Source organism: Varanus komodoensis, unplaced genomic scaffold, assembly GCF_004798865.1.
Source record: "Varanus komodoensis strain SLA01 unplaced genomic scaffold, ASM479886v1 scaffold3, whole genome shotgun sequence".
NCBI classification, from domain to species: Eukaryota; Metazoa; Chordata; class Lepidosauria; order Squamata; family Varanidae; genus Varanus; species Varanus komodoensis.
The window spans coordinates 19,928,077-19,944,111 of NW_025335761.1; the positions used below are offsets into that span (position 1 = coordinate 19,928,077).

General features: G+C 39.3%; 1 protein-coding gene across 8 annotated transcripts in view; it reads right to left on the reverse strand.

The window, feature by feature from the left end:
- The window catches only part of LOC123026305 (MAX gene-associated protein-like), an 85,205-nt gene extending 69,715 nt beyond the window's left edge, over positions 1-15,490 (reverse strand). For 5 of the 8 annotated variants that reach the window (XM_044435770.1, XM_044435767.1, XM_044435768.1 and 2 more), the window contains exons 1-4: positions 14,504-14,875; positions 13,103-13,169; positions 10,104-11,224; positions 380-1,331 (exon numbers count right to left, since the gene is read on the reverse strand). In XM_044435770.1, coding sequence (XP_044291705.1) covers positions 380-1,331; positions 10,104-11,188 — 2,037 coding nt within the window. In that variant the 5' untranslated portion in view covers positions 11,189-11,224; positions 13,103-13,169; positions 14,504-14,875. Of the gene's footprint in view, positions 1-379; positions 1,332-10,103; positions 11,225-13,102; positions 13,170-14,503; positions 14,876-15,366 lie in introns of those variants that run through there. The other 3 variants (XM_044435764.1, XM_044435769.1, XM_044435765.1) reach the window with 3 other exon arrangements.
- Between the last annotated feature and the right edge of the window lie 545 nt (positions 15,491-16,035).

Sequence of the window (16,035 nt, forward strand, 5' to 3'; positions counted from 1 at the left end):
TTCAAGGCTTATAAAACAAAGGCCACTTAGGAAACTATAAATGGATAACAATTCTAAAGCAAGCTGTTCAAGATATGAATATCAGAACAGAAGCCTCACTCATGATATAAATCATAGCACTTAATTCTTAATTCTTCAATACTTTCATAATTTAAAAAAACCCACAAAACCAGCCTTAAGCAAATACTTAGTTTCCAGGCTTCAGTACCAAAAAGGAAATGCATCTGGTTTGTAACTACAATTCTTATTATTTATTCTATTTATTTATTCAATTTATATGCTGCCCCATTAGCCATAGGCTCTCTGGGCAGCTTACAACATGTTAAACACTTAGAATGCTACCAGGTAATTTTGAAAGTCCAATCAAATATAGATTTACCTTGGATGCAAAGGATACAAAAAGCATTCCATCCACATCTTCAAGATCAGGCTTAACATCCAAATGGGTATTCCCAGATGCCAAAGGCGTATAATTACTTGTTTTGATGGGCTTTTCTGTATATTTTGGTGGTCTCCCAACTCCAGGAAACTTTATTTTCCGTGGTCTTCCTCTTTTACGTGGGGTAGGTATCCCAACTTTTTGGTTACCAACAATACTCTTGCAGGAAATAATATTCTTCAATGTATTTGTCTTCCCCAGTCCAGAGATAACCTTAGTTAAAGAAGGGACATTGTATGCAGTGGTCTTGAGACTACAGTCTGAGACTTTCTTTGTTATGGTGAGGCTGGTAGATGTTTCAGTATTGTTCCATAGTATTTCTTTTACTGAAGAATATTTCTGTGTCAAATTTTCAGGTAACTCTTTCTCTGTTGAGATGTGCTCTGCTTCCATGGTTGAAAAAGGTCTGGAGATAATGTTGTTTTCAAAACAAATAGGCAAAGAATCCACAGAATCGCTCAAAGATTTTTCATTCCTGGAAGGTGACAACATAGTGTGTGAAAGAGCAGAGACCTTTACTGTATTCCTAGTGACTGCACAGGGCTCTAGATACACTACAGGCATCTTTCCACTATCTAGCTTTAGCATTTTTGCTTTGGCAACACCCAACTGGCTTGCCTGTGGTTGCTTCTCAGATCTAATTTCAATTTCCTTTTTGCTCATTTCAGTGTTTCTCTTCAGCTGTTGCTCCAGTATGGAATCATTTTTATTAGAATAATCCACTGCCATATTATCTGCTTCTTCCTGCTTCACATTTATCTCATCCATACACACACTTGGTCCATATTCATAGTCATCAACTGGCTCTTCTTTAATAACAACACTGATGTCTCCATTGGAGTTCAGTGGAGATGCTACATGAGAGGTGCTTTGACAAGGGCTAGCCACTGAACTGGATAAGATAAAAATAAAAATGGTAAATGGGGAAAATATACAGTTTAAAAAGCATAAACAACATCTCTCCATTACACTTTAAGACCTATATAAGTGACATATAGAGAGAAAGTGAAAGTGAAGAACTGTAATTCAGGTAACTACACAACATTTTAATGGCATCACTTTCATGTACAGTGGTACCTGGCTCATGAACAAATTGGGTCATGAACAAAAATTACTGAAAAATTTTTACTTGAGTCGCGAACACTGCTTTGGGTGGCGACCAAGTTCACAGTCATCTTTCCCCCCACACCACCCCAGGTGAGGAGATGGCCACGATCGCAGTTCCATTCGTGCAGGGAAGGTGTCCGTGATCAGAGGCGCATGGCTGCACTAAAGACGGGTGCAGCAAAGCAGAGCCGCGAATCTGCTTGTCATTTGTGCAGCCATATGCCTCTGATCACCATGCCTTCCCTGCATGGTAGCAACTGTGATCCATGATCAGAGGAGCGCGACTGCACTAACTACGGGTGCAACAAAGCAGAGTCACGAATCCGCTTGTCATTCGTGCCTCGCTCAGCCAGCCACGGCCCCATCCTTCACCTCGCCTCACAAAGAAGCCCTTACCTCCCTCCTCATGGCCCTCTCCCGGCCAGGATAGCCACCCCACGCTCGCCTCTCCAGCCTCCCACTCCAGGTCCCTCAGAATCAGGGCGGTGGCAAGGACTATAATTTCCATCATGCCCAACCAGCATGGCCATTGGAAGTTGTAGTCCTACCCATCTAGACAGTACCAATTTTAGCAAGGTTGCACTTAAAATATGGTAGTCAGTAGCTCTGCATCCAAATACAACCACTGTGTATTGTGAGAATTGTTCTGGGCTGACTTGCTTCAAATACTAAGAGTGGCATTAACAGACGGTGACTGCAGCCAAGAAATTAAAAGATGCTTGCTCCTGGGGAGGAAAGCTATGGCAAATCTAGACAGCATACTAAAAAGCAGAGACATCACGCTGCCAACAAAAGTGCATATAGTCAAGGCTATGGTTTTCCCAGTTGCAATGTATGGCTGTGAAAGCTGGACCATAAGGAAGGCTGAGCACTGAAGAATTGAGGCCTTTGCATTGTGGTGCTGGGGAAGACTCCTGCAAGTCCCTTGGACTGCAAAGAGATCAAACCAGTCAGTCTTAGAGGAGATCAATCCTGACTGCTCTTTAGAAGGCCAGATACTGAAGATGAAACTCAAATACTTTGGCCACCTACTGAGGAGGATTCACTGAAGAAAACCCAAATGCTGGAAACAATTGACGGCAAAAGAAGACGGGGACAGCAGAGGATGAGGTGGCTAGAAGGAGTCACTGAAGCAGTTGGTGTGAGCTTGGGTGGAGTCCGGGGGATGGAGGACAAGAGAGCCTGTAGGAATGTTGTCCACGAGGTTGTGATGGGTCAGGCACGACTTCACGACTAACATAACATAACCTTGCTTTTCCCTTTTTATTCTAACACAGGAGTAGCAGGGAAAATATGACTTGCAGCAGCTCTGGGGCAAGAGGGAAGTGGTGTCAAGATTGCCCAAAGTTGCCCACCTCTGTTCTAGCAGAGAAACCATACTGCAGCCTTTATAACAGAAATCCAGTTTAACAGGATACAAATCATCTTCGGTCTAGGTACATGAAGGCCTAGGAAAAATCCAGAAAAATAGGGAAGAAAAAAAGTGTGTGTGTCCCCAAGATTTTTTTTTTTTTTCAGGGCTGGGGAAGGTTGGAAAAATGGAACCATTTTGGATTAAGAAAAAAATCCTTTTAGATTGAATTAAATATTTAGGACAAGATGTTCTTTCTGGGGCCAGGTTAAGACTACCCCCTTTATTGAGGCCTTTACCAAGGCCAAATGGCACATGGGGCAGGAAGGGTATTACCAGCTGTTTTCTGCAGGCCTGACAGTACAGACTGGTTTTAGCTGTTTAGTTGTAAAAATGTTATTTTAAATGTGGGTTAAATTGTTTTTCAATGTAATATTATAATGTTTTAGTGTTTTATTCTATATTGCATCTTGCTATATGTGTTTATGTTGTCCACTGCAAGAGCTTATGCTACTAGGTAGTATAGAAAATAAATGAACTGTCTTTACTTCCTCAGAATGAGGAAACAGGAGGACTTTCAGAGGAAGACTAGATTCAATTTCTGGAAATTTTGAAATGTGAAGGTAGGCTTTTAAAAATATATATTATAAGTCTCAACATAGTTATTTCTTCCTTATTAAAATTACTTATGAAATGCAGCTTTCTGCAACCTAGTGTTCTTCAGGTGTTTTGGGCTATCATTCCCATTAAACTTCAGCAAGCAAGGCCAATAGTTAGGAATGCTACTAACTGTAGTCCAAACATCTGATGCTATCAGGTTGGGAAAGGATGATCTAATATATATTTTCCTGAGATATATTTAGGGATGATCCAACTCATGCTGTTTTCCAATATGTGATTACAATCATCATACTATAACATGAGAAGAAAATATGCATTCTTGAAGTTTGGGTTTTGTTTCTGTGCTTGTTCTAATTAAATGATGCAGCAGTGATGGAATAATGAGCGAGTCCCACATGGTTTGTTTTTTAACACACTATGAGGCTTGTGTCTATGGATTCCAGTGGCACAGTTTTTAGTAAGTTTCAAAATTATATCTTGAACAATGCAATGCTGCCTCAGCTACAGACACTTTTAGCTTCTGCTACTAGAATAAACTCTCCCTACCTAAAAGACAGATTTCCTATACCATTGGTATGTGATCAGCACTACCACTGAAGACCAGCAAAGTTTTACTGTGTTGGAATATTAAACTCCAGATAGTGACATGACTGAACATTAAGACATGTGTTAAATTAGTTAGTTGGCTCCAGAAAAGTATGTTGCAGGAAATGGTTAAAATAGTATGAAGTTTCAAAATGTGCAAAATTTTAAATTCTTTGAGAATTTTGATTTTTCAATTATTTGTTTTTATGCTTTTTTGGTCTGTTTTATAATGTAGGCTACATAGACAGAGGTCACAAATCAGGAAAATCCACCATGGGCACACAAGTCATGGGACGTTGCATGCTGTCCAAAGCCAGTGTGCTCTCTGCAAAGTGACTTCCTTTTTACAAATAAGCCATTCTCTGAACACATGGATTATTGTAGGATCATGAATGCCCATGATTGATTATCATGTTGTTTGAACTCAAGAGAGTGATTTTATCATCGACTGCTGGAGCTGGCTACTGAACTGCTTTGCAAAAGCAGCAAACCTTTGTTGCAACCCCCAATCTCACCTTAACTGCCCTTTTCACTGATGCCAAAATGGCACTTTGGAAAGGCCACCACTCTTTTGCCACCTTTTAATAGTAGTGCCTCAAAAGTGCACAAATGGAGCAAATTTTTGTTGCTCTTATTGCTATTTTTTGTTTGTTCTTTGTAAATAAGTGCTTGCTGTATATGTAGTCATGTCTACTCTGTTTCCTAGTGTATTTCATGTGCCAAAGGGAACACAACTGACAAAGGATAATGTCTTAAAGTGAATTTGCACACAGTTAAGAAGGACCAAGGCACAAAAAGTGGGTGGGAAAGAATGGAGAAATGCAGCAGAATAATTCAGAATAACTGAAAATGGGGGAAAAAGATGAATTGAGGCATCAAAACAGTGTGTATGCAACAGTCTCTCTTGTTTAACAGTATGCTCCTCCTGTGTTTAAAAGTTGAAATGACACTTCTCAGTGTCCTTGACTGTTTTAACACTTCTGAGTTTCAAGCTACTCCATAAAAGGCAGATATTAACCCTCACTGCTTTTCACTGACCCCTTAAAGGTAACTGACTGGGACAAAGCAACAGAGGAACGTACACCTACAGTACTTAACAGCCATACCTAATGGGGCACCATTCACTCCATTGCAAGAAGTTACCTTCTAAGGATTAAAAAACTCTTTTGGAGACATGCACTTCAGCGTGAACTTCAAATACTATTGGCTCAGAAGATGCTATTATGTGCCACTGAGGGGGGTAAAAATGCATGCCCTACAATTTTTACCTTTCAGTTTCAGTGATACAGTGTGGTAGCATGGATGGTCTGGGAACCATATACTTTCACAGCTGAATTCTAAATACATTTACTTAGATGTAATGCTTACTGTGTTCTAGAATTTTTTTTCCCAAGTACAGTGGTACCTCAGCTCGTGACCAAATTGGGTCACGAACAGAAACTTCTGAAAAATTTTGCCTCAAGTTGTGAACTCCGCATCGGGTGACGATCGCAATTGCGCCCGTCTCCCCCCCCCCAAGCGCGCCTGTGATCACACCCATCTAACCCCCCAAGTGCACCCGTGATCGTGCCTGTCTCCTCCCCCCCATGATCGCACCCATCTATGGCCGCGATCGCGCTTGTGCTGGCGGTGTGGGGGGGGAGATAGCCGCGCTCCTGCTCGGAGTGTGTTGGGGGGTGATGGCCACGATCTTTGTTGTTCTTTGTCACTTTGCTTCAAATTTTTGTGATTAAAAAATAAAGCTACAGAATGGATTAACCTTATTTACATTGAACCTTACAGGGAAATTTAGATACACATAGAAAAGCAGCTTTCAGGAAGGTGAAAATTATCCCAACCTTATCTTTTACTCACTAGGAAGGCTTTTTCCCAACAAGCTGAATAAAATGTTTTGCATCACCTAAGCATTTTCTAGATTAAAAGAATAAAGGATGTTTATGTATTCTGCAGGAAAAGCTATAAAGGGTTTTTTATTTAATTATACACACAAAGTTCTTTCTACAAAGAGGTGAAGTGGCTCATATATGGTGGTCTAGGCATCTTGAGGTCCATATCTACCTTGAGGGCTGGAGAGAATTTCTCTCTAAAAGTTCTAATAGTAAGATTAGGAATGTAGGTTCACAAAGATACTTTTTCAAACTTCTTTCACCATTTTAAAACATACAACATACTGTTTGACCAATGAATGCACAAGATAATATAAAAATGGGACCCATATGTAAGTTTTTTCCAAGCATATGAGAATACCTACTAAATGCATACATAAAAGTCAATAGACCATGCACTTAAAAAAAAAAGTTTAACTGATAACTAAAAATAACAATAAACATCATGCACCCACTCCCCAGGAGACCAGTTTATATCTCCATTTCACTTCATATATTATAGAAAGTAACAATATATTTATTTATAATTTATATTATAACTTTAGTTAAACCCATATCCCCTCCAAAAATTCATATATTCTTGATTAGGCTTACAGCCTTTCCCTCCTATCAGTCCTGCTTTTACAAAATCTTCCCATATTTCATTATATCTATTTAATTTATTGTCCTCTTTTTGATTTTTATTTGTTGGCAATTTACCATTAACAACCATATTCCATATTTCATTATGCCATTCATTCCGTTGTATAACCCAATTCTGTTTCCACTATTTAACCATTAGTAACCTGGCTGCCATTCTCAAGTTTAGAATCAATTCTTTCTTAGCTTCATTTATATCTTGTTTTTCAATCAGAAGCAAAATGCAATTCTTGGTGACATTTCTAGATTTATATCTAGAATTTCTCTAATTTCATTAACACCATAATCCATATCTTTTGTATATTATCACAATCCCATCACATATGTTTATAAATTTCAATCTCTTTTCCACATCTCCAACATATATTAGAATATTCATCATCAATTTGGTTTAACTTAACTTGCATTAAATACCATCTCTATATCACTTTCATATCACCATATCAAATGTTCTTTAATTCTAACCGACATATTCTTATATACTCTTTTATTCCAAATATTCTTCAAATCCTCATCATTTATTTCATCAATGTCCATTTCCCAAATCGATTTTAAACTTTTTGCCTGATCCCAGAATTCTATTAATATTTTATAAATGTTAGCAATTCTTCCTTTACCTGTATATTTTTCCTTAATCTCACATTCTTTCACAATTGTTTCAAATTTTGTTGTCTTTCTTCCTCTTTAAATTTTCCCTCCATCTTTATCCGTTTTTCTAACTGTATTAAATTTAACCAATTTAATTTGGCTTCTGCCAATACACTCCTTGTGTTGTATTTTTTATCTTATTTTTCCAGTCTTTCCATTTATATATTTGATTATTTTTAGTTTATTAATCCAATCCTTTGATTCTATTTTTGGGAATTCCTCCATTTCAAGCACTGGTGTTAACGGAGAAATTCCTGGCGTTAATTACTGTCTCCATTTTTCCCATACTTCCATTGTATTTTTTAAAAAGGGATTTTGAATTTTCTTAATCATCTTTTTTATATCCTTTTTAAACCAGTATGTCTCTAAGTGATCGCCCATTTCCCTTAATTCTTTTAATTCAATATCACTCCATATTAGTTCTTTGCTTTGGGTTATAATATCTGGAACTATCTTACATTGATTTGTAACCCAATGCTTTTTAACATCTGGAATACCTAGCCCTCCCTTTTTTTGTGATTCATACCATAGTACTATACTTATTCTTGTTCTCTTCCCTCCATTACAATATACCTCAAATAACTTCTGAAGTTCCTTTAATTCTTGATCATAAAACTTAAGTGTAATCATCCAGAACAAAAAAATCATCTTTGGCAAAATTTTCATTTTTATTACTGCTATTCTTCTGAACCATGATAATTTTACCTTTTCATATCTTCCTATTTTATATCCTTCCTTAACTTCTCATAATTTTTCTTTTTTAATTCTTGACTATTTTTTGGAATATCAATTCCTAAATATTTAATAATGTCTATTATTTTTCATTTATATTTATATTTTTCTTTTAATATATCCAATTCTTCACTATTGTGATTATATCATTTCTGATTTTTCCCAATTTACTTGCAACCCACTATACTTCCCAAATTCCTTTAAATGTGGATATATTCTCTCTATAGTATTTATTGGATCTTGAAATGTTAACAGTGTATCATCTGCAAATAAATTAATTTTCTGACATACTCCAATTCCTTCTATCTGTATATCATTTCTAATTGCATTTGCCAGCACTTTCATCATTAAAGCAAATAACATTGGTGATAAGGGCAGCCTTTTCTTGTTCCTCATCTTAAGATTATTGTTTCTGTAATACCATCATTTACATTTATTTTTGCCGTATTTTCTGAATATAATTGATTTATTACTTTCTTAAATTTTATTCCAAATCCCATCTTTTCCATTAGAATCTTCATTGTTGGCCATTCCACGCAATATATATCTAATGCTAATATACTTGCCTTTAAATTTTGCTTCTTTATATAATAGTTAATATTTAAATACTCTTTACAACATCTGACAATTGTCGACCTTTTATAAACCCAAACTGATCATTCTTTATATATTTATCTATAAATCTATTCAATCTATTTACCAATATTGCTGTAAAACTCTTAGATTTTGATTAATAAGGGATATTGGTCTGTAAGATCCAGGATTTTTAAGATCTTTCTTATGCTTTGCTATCAATATTATCATGGATTGTTTCCAAGAATTTGGAATTATTTCCCCTTCCATTATTTTATTAAACATCATTTTCATCTTAGGGACTAATATTTTTTTTCAAATTGTTATAATATTCAATACCCAATCCATCAGATTCTGGTGCTTTACCTATTTTCAATTTATTAAAAGCTTCCAACATCTCTTCTTCTTCTATTTGAGTTTCCATGAGTTCTTTATCTTCTTCTCGAATTTTACAATTTAAATTCTTTTCTATATATATATATATCTTTCTTTCAAATCGATTTCATTTCCCATATATAACTTTTCAAAAAACCTTTGAAAAATTAAAAGTTCTTCTTCCATCTTACTACATCCCCTTTTTCATTCTTGATTACTCCCAATTAAACTTTTTGCTTTTTTAACTTGTGTGGCTCTGGCCAGCATTTTGGAATTTTTATTACTACTTTCATAAAATTCTCTTTTCAAGTAAATTAGATTTCTTTGAACTTGTTCTATTTCAATATTTTGTAATTCTTTTCTTTTAGCTGTTAATTCTAGCATAATGAATTTGTTTTCTCTACTTTTTATATATTTTCCCTCTAATTCTTTAATTTCCTCTTCTAATTTCTTCTAATTATAATACATGTTATTATAAAACTCTAATTTATATTAGGTGTGCAAATATTAGCTACACCTCTTGTCCATAAATCAGACCTTGTATTATATGAAATCTTCCCAAATGATCTCTTTTTATAGCTTTTAAATTTCCATCTTTTGGCAACAATAATTGCAACAGCTCTTACTTTTGATGTACCGTATGATTTTTCAAATGCGTCTGCCCAATATAATTTTAATTCATTCACTCCATCTTTCTTTTGATGTGTTTCTTGTAAAAATATAATATCTGCTTTTTCCTTGTGAATAGACTGTAAACTGACAAGTTAAGAAATGCCAGATTTGGGTGAATGGAAAGTAAGCAGTATAAAATGGCTTATCTAACAAAAAGTTTTTTAATCCGCATTAATTTTTAAACTATAGTTTGATAACTACAGCGAATACGTCTAACAACTATCATCTTAACACATGGAGTTAAATCCAGTGTTATGACAGTGGAAGCACATTAGTGCAGTAGAGATTTTCCCTTCTTTCTTCCCTCCTCCAGCATTCAGTGTGACAGGAAAATCTGCCTGAGCATTTCCCAGTCCTTCAGAACAGATCAATGAAATGATACCATTGGACAGAGCTATGGTGTTTACAAAGTGATAATAAAGTTCACATTATCTGAACAATTACTCAGTTTTTTAAAAGGTAAAAGAATCCCTACCTTTCAGATGCTTCATGCTTTAATACTGGATCACGCCCATGTACATCTGTCTCCATGAAACCGAGAAAATCATGATACGGACTTAGTGAGTCTCTTTCCAAGTTTGTGTTACACATAGCATTAAATGCTGATCCTAGACCTCCATGTTCTGTATCCAAAGTATTATCATCAGTGGGGTGCCTATCAATGCTGGGAGAACTAGTAACACTACCTTCTTCCTGTTCTGAACTACCGTTTTGCTTCACATCACGTTGAAGTCTACTGCTCAGTCCATCATCCCTGAACCCTTTTGCAAATGGGTTGTAATCTATTTTCAGTTGTGTAATTTGGATGTTTTGATAGGCAGTCACAGCAAAGAATTCAGTCTGTGGGAAAGTGAAGGTATGAACATCAGGACCATTCAGCTGGATAACCTCCGTGGCTTTGTCAGCAGGCACCAGGTGTAATCGAGGTAGATAACGGTGCATAGAGTGTAGAATGATATGCCCTTCTTGGTCCAAGGTATTATTAGTAAGTTTCAGTTTGTAGAAGGACACTAGCTGGTGCATCCAGTAATCACCAGTAGAAGGCGATTCTGGGTGAATGAATACTCTTCCCAGCACATGGGGCTCTGCTTTTCCACTGGGTTCCCAACTATGGCCATTCCATTTATACCGAAAGCTGTCAACAGGAGAAATATCCATGACAAGGATATACTTTAGATTGGGTTCAAGGCCTGCTATCCAATATCGACAATATGGAAACATCCGTCTTCCCTGCTTAGTCAGAATCATTTCTGTGCTGCGATGGTAGAACTCGTTCCACATGTTGTTGTTGTCCAGTGTAACAGTAATGTTTCCAGAGGTGCAGTCAGCTGCAAGGTAGGTCTTTACTTTAGGTTTTGTTGTTGTTGTGGCATTGCTGGCAAAGCCACAATCATCTCGATTTGAAACCAAGATGCCTTGATCAGTTTTTCCAGTGCTCTGTTTCACAAGGACATAAAGAGCAGGTGTTGTACCTGATACTGCTCCACCATTCTGGTTCCCTAATACAACTGGTTGATTCTCCATCATGGGAAGTGTTGAAATTTCTCCAAATTTCTCCATATTTCACAGTTCTGACTTTACTTCATGTTTATCATCCTGAAAATTATAGGAAAATCATATAATTTAAATCATTTTTAAAGTATTCCTGCAGGAACATATCAGAGTCAGGCTATCACAGCACATTGTTACAGTGGTACCTCAGTTCATGAACGCCTCAGTTCATGACCAAATTGGGTCATGAACAGAAGTTTTGGCAAAATTTTGCCTCCAATCATGAACTCTGCATTGGGCAAGAACCACGACTGCAGCCATGTTCCTGCATGAACACAATCGTGGCCATCTTCCCCACACGAACACTCCAAACAATAACCTCCCACCCACCATGAGGGCAAGCCATGAGGGCGCACTCACCTCAGTCAAGGCCTTCCCAGCTGCTCACCACCACCCCACTTCCAAGCTGGAGGAAGACCCCCTCGTAGGTATTCGCCCGGCTCTGGGAGGGGGAGCAGGAGGCCAGAGAGGCGAGTGTGGGGCAGCTCACCCAGCTTGGAGACAGCCACGAGGGGGAGGTAAGGACTGCTTTCCATGGGCTGAGGCGAGTGAAGGCGAGGGACGAAGCCAGGACTGGCTGAGTGGGGCGCCTTTTGCCTCTCCCTGCCACGGGGAGAACAAGCAGGGTGGCTGATTGGCAGCAGCACCTTGCCCTGAGAAGGCCACAGCGGAGGTGTAGGAGTCGCGGCCCCGATCCCACTCTGCCTTGGCCCATCCGCTCCCATGCTTGGTGAGGCGGCCGCAGCTTGACCTGCAGCCCAGGGATCTGGCTCATATTTTTGTGGTTTCAAAAAACAACTGTATTTATTTATTATTTATTTAAAACTTTTATATACTGTCCTTTATATATAAAGTTATGGTTCAGAATGGATTAACCTTATTTACACTCAACCTTATGGGGAAATTTGACTTGGTTCATGAGCAATTCAGGTTGTGACCAGATTCTTGGAACGGATTAAGTTTGTGAACCAAGGTACCACTGTATTTCTAATAATATAGCCAAAATATTGTTAGGGTTCAGATATATTCATCTATGTAAAATATCTGAATTTCCTAAACAAATCCAAATACATGTCAAAGCCTCAAAGTTTCTTAATTAGATCAAAATGAATTTGCTTTGTTTTTTTGTAAGCAATCCAGAGACTTTAATATTGGACAGCATATAAAAACTTTAACTAAATAAATTTCTTGTTGGCTTAAAGCAGAAAGTCCAGGAGATGACCTGCCACATGAGGGTTGGGGCTCAAGGAGACAGATCCCTGAATAGAGGAACCACTGGACAGTTTCAGGGATTCCCCCTAATACCTCAGCAGCATTGACACATCCCATCCTAATCAGCAAGCTGCAAGTGAGATAAAATTTTCAGAAGTTTTAGAAAATACATCTTTTCCCTTCCACAACCTTTGCACTGAACCCAAGATTTATATTTCAAATACTGAAAATTTTATTTATCTATTTATTGCATTTATATGCCGCTCCATAACCCAAGGGCTCTCTGGGCAGCTCACAAGAAACAAATGTATTAAAATGTATTAAAAGAGAGACCAACATATAATACACAAAAGTTTAAAAGAAGCATTCAATTAAAAATAAGAATCAGAAATACTAATGTGAATCACTATAAAAGTTGTACAAGAAAGCTTTTTCAAAATCCTGAAACAGTAATTTCCAAGCAGTGCAGTATTGTGCATACGAGTATTAACCCTGAAAAACACTACACCTACCTCAGTTGAATTTATCTTCATTTAGTTCTCTTAGCTGGCAATTGAACCGAAACTAGCAAGTTTAAGTAACAATACTGGACAACTGTGTAAGTGGGGAACAGTAACTTATCACTTATTATCTTTACCTCGTTCAAGTGCTGGGATGCAGGAACACTTCAAAATAAAGTGTGACTGGTGAACAACAACCAAAACAACCTACCTTCTAGACTATTTATCTCCCCTTCCTCTGGAAAAACAAAAGGGAATCTCTCTGCCATAGTCCAAACCTGTCAAATAACCAATTCTAGAATTAGCCATATTTTTTGAAAGCATCTGACTTGTTTCTGCAGGGTTGTCAAATTAGAAATTAGATTTGGACCAAGTTCCAATCCATACTTAGTCATGATGCCAACTGAATAATCATCTACCAGTTATCTTCTCTAAGCCTAGCTTAACTTAGAAGGTTGTTAAGAGGATAAAATAGCTAGGAGAGGCAGTAGAAAGGGAGGGGGGGAACTAACCCTCCCTCTGGGGATAGAAAATTTGGATACAAATAAAAACAAACAGAACAATACCAGCACACTCTGTACCTAAAGGTATGGAGTTAGCATAGTGAACTTATAATTTCACAAGAATTGTATTATGAAATGCCATGCTACCCTGGTACCACAAAAATAAAGACTAGCATCTCCAAGTGATACTATAGCTGATATGCTAAATGCATAACTGTTTAGAATTTTAAAAAAAAATTAAGTTACTCACTGTAGCCTTTAACTGGTTTTTAAAATTAAGGCACAGCATAAAAGTAAATCATTTTTCTGATCCAGCTCAGAAAATGCCAAAGAGTAGCTTTCTAAATGAAAATATGAAGAGTGCAGAATAGTTTCTGATTTAATTTCTTTAAAACACATTGTTTGTTTCATTAAAAATATAAAAATGCAAAATTTGCTCCATAATTAATTAATATCAACTGGCATTGGTATTAAAAACATATCTGGAATGCAGTTTAATGAAAACTTCAGAATTCTAATGCCAAGCAAACATGAAATAAATCTCAAGTTTTTGCTCAAAGTGGCAATTATGTAACTTCCTTCATAGATATATGTTAATGTTAGCCGCAGAGATTAATATGGTGGTAGATGGAGAGGGGGAATGTTGCATTTAGTTCTACACAGGAAATACAATAGCAATTCTCTAAAAATAAATTTTATCTAATTGTGGTTTTAACTGCTTTATACATTATTATAAACACTCAGTTACAGCACCAATTAAAAACAATGTGTTGTGTATGTGCATCACAATATATAATCAAGTACACCTATAATGTGTAGGAAAATAGTTACAAATAGTATTTGTTTTGAATTTTACTTCCTCTCTTCTATTATTATTACATTTCTATACCGCCAGTAGCCAAAGCTCTCTGGGCGGTTCACAACATTTAAGTCACCCATCTAGATTTCAACCATGCCCGACCCTGCTTAGCTTCCAAAAATTTGGCAGGATCAGGCACTTCGAAACTTAAACGTATATGGAAGTCCAGTTGTCAAAATCTCAGATAAACCAGAACATCGTGTTTTCAATGCCAGTGTTTCATACCTTACACAACCCTCAACGCGCTTACCTGGAAGTAAGCCTGACTTACTCCCGAGTAAATATGCCCAAGCTTGTGGCGTTGTCAGTGATGCGATTTCTTCCCGCGTCCATCAATCCCTCCGTGCTTCCTAACTTTTCAACTTGTGCAACCTGGAAAGTCACGTGCTCCTGTAGAAAACAGAAAACTATTCCTCAAGGAGAACGCCTCTAGCCTCCTCCCCACGCTAACGTAGCGCCACAAAGGCTTGGTCAAGGGACGGAGACTGACAACGTGCAGAGCAGAACCGTCACAACCCTGCCGGATCAAAAAAAGGTGCAGGGCCGGGGGAAGGAGGCGAGAAGGAAACTTTAGAACGGCAAGGAGCAGCAGGGAAGCCAAAGGCCCGCAGTCCGGAGGCGCGCTCTAAATCCAGCAGCCCGTCCAGGAATAACATGCACGTGCCCGCCCCGAAGCTCGCAGGGCTGCAGTATCCCCCCCCAACCGCCTTCTCGAACGCAGCTCGGCCGACGCACTACGCGGCCACCGCCGAAGCGCGCCCGCCACCCGAGTGTCCAGGCGCAGCGCCTCAGCCCACACCCAAGCGCGCGCGTGACAAGACGCCTCGAACGCCGAGCCCCGCGTGGCGCGCGGAGCCTCCCTGACACGCGAGGAGCGGCGCGCTCGCGCCCGCTCCCACCCCTCCCCCGTCTAGGCTTCGAGCCTTCCGCTCATGGCCGCCACAAACGGGTGTTAATATTCGCAGCTGACAACAATCCTCGGCAGGAGGTGTGCGAGACACGCGGGAAGTTGCGCGCTAGCCACCACGCGCGCGCGGTTGCAGACCTGACGGATTCGGGCTGGGCACTTCCCCGTCACTCCCCCCTCCCCCGCTTTCGCGACCCGCCAGTTACCGTGAAATTGTGAGCGAGGCAATGAAAGCCCCTCCCCCTCCTTGCTAATGTTCACAGTCAAATCGTGTTACCCGAAGGGGAGAACGTGCGCACGCACCCATGTGACGTCGTCGGCGCGCCTCAATTGGCGCACGCGCGGTGCAGGCCCGCGCGCCTCCTCCTCCTACTCGCCTGCAGACTGTCACGTGCCCGTGGTTGTCTCTTCGCTTTCCCCTTCCCCCTCCCCGCCCCTCGCGCGCGCTTGCTCGGTTGGTTGCTTTGGAGAACTCGCGGCTACGTAAAAGAACGTTCTGGAATTCTCGCTCCTTTCCCACTGTCACCCCGGCACACACGCGCACGCACACGCACTGCTTGGCTTTGTGGTGGGGGGGGGGGAAAGGGCTTAAAGGTTTGCCCGTGACATTAAAGTCTAGTAATGCCTGACTCTAGGGGGCGGTGCTCATCTCCGTTTCCTAGCCGAGGGAGCCGGCGTTTGTCCGCAGACAGTCTCCGTGGTCATGTGGCCGGCATGACTAAACACCAAAGTGCAGGGAATGGCTGTTACCTTCCCACCGATGTGTTACTTTTTTATCTACTTGTATTTGTATGCTTTCGAACTGCAAGGTTGGCAGGAGCTAGGAGGGAGCAGCAAGAGCTCACCCCATTGTGTGGATTCCAACTGTCGACTTT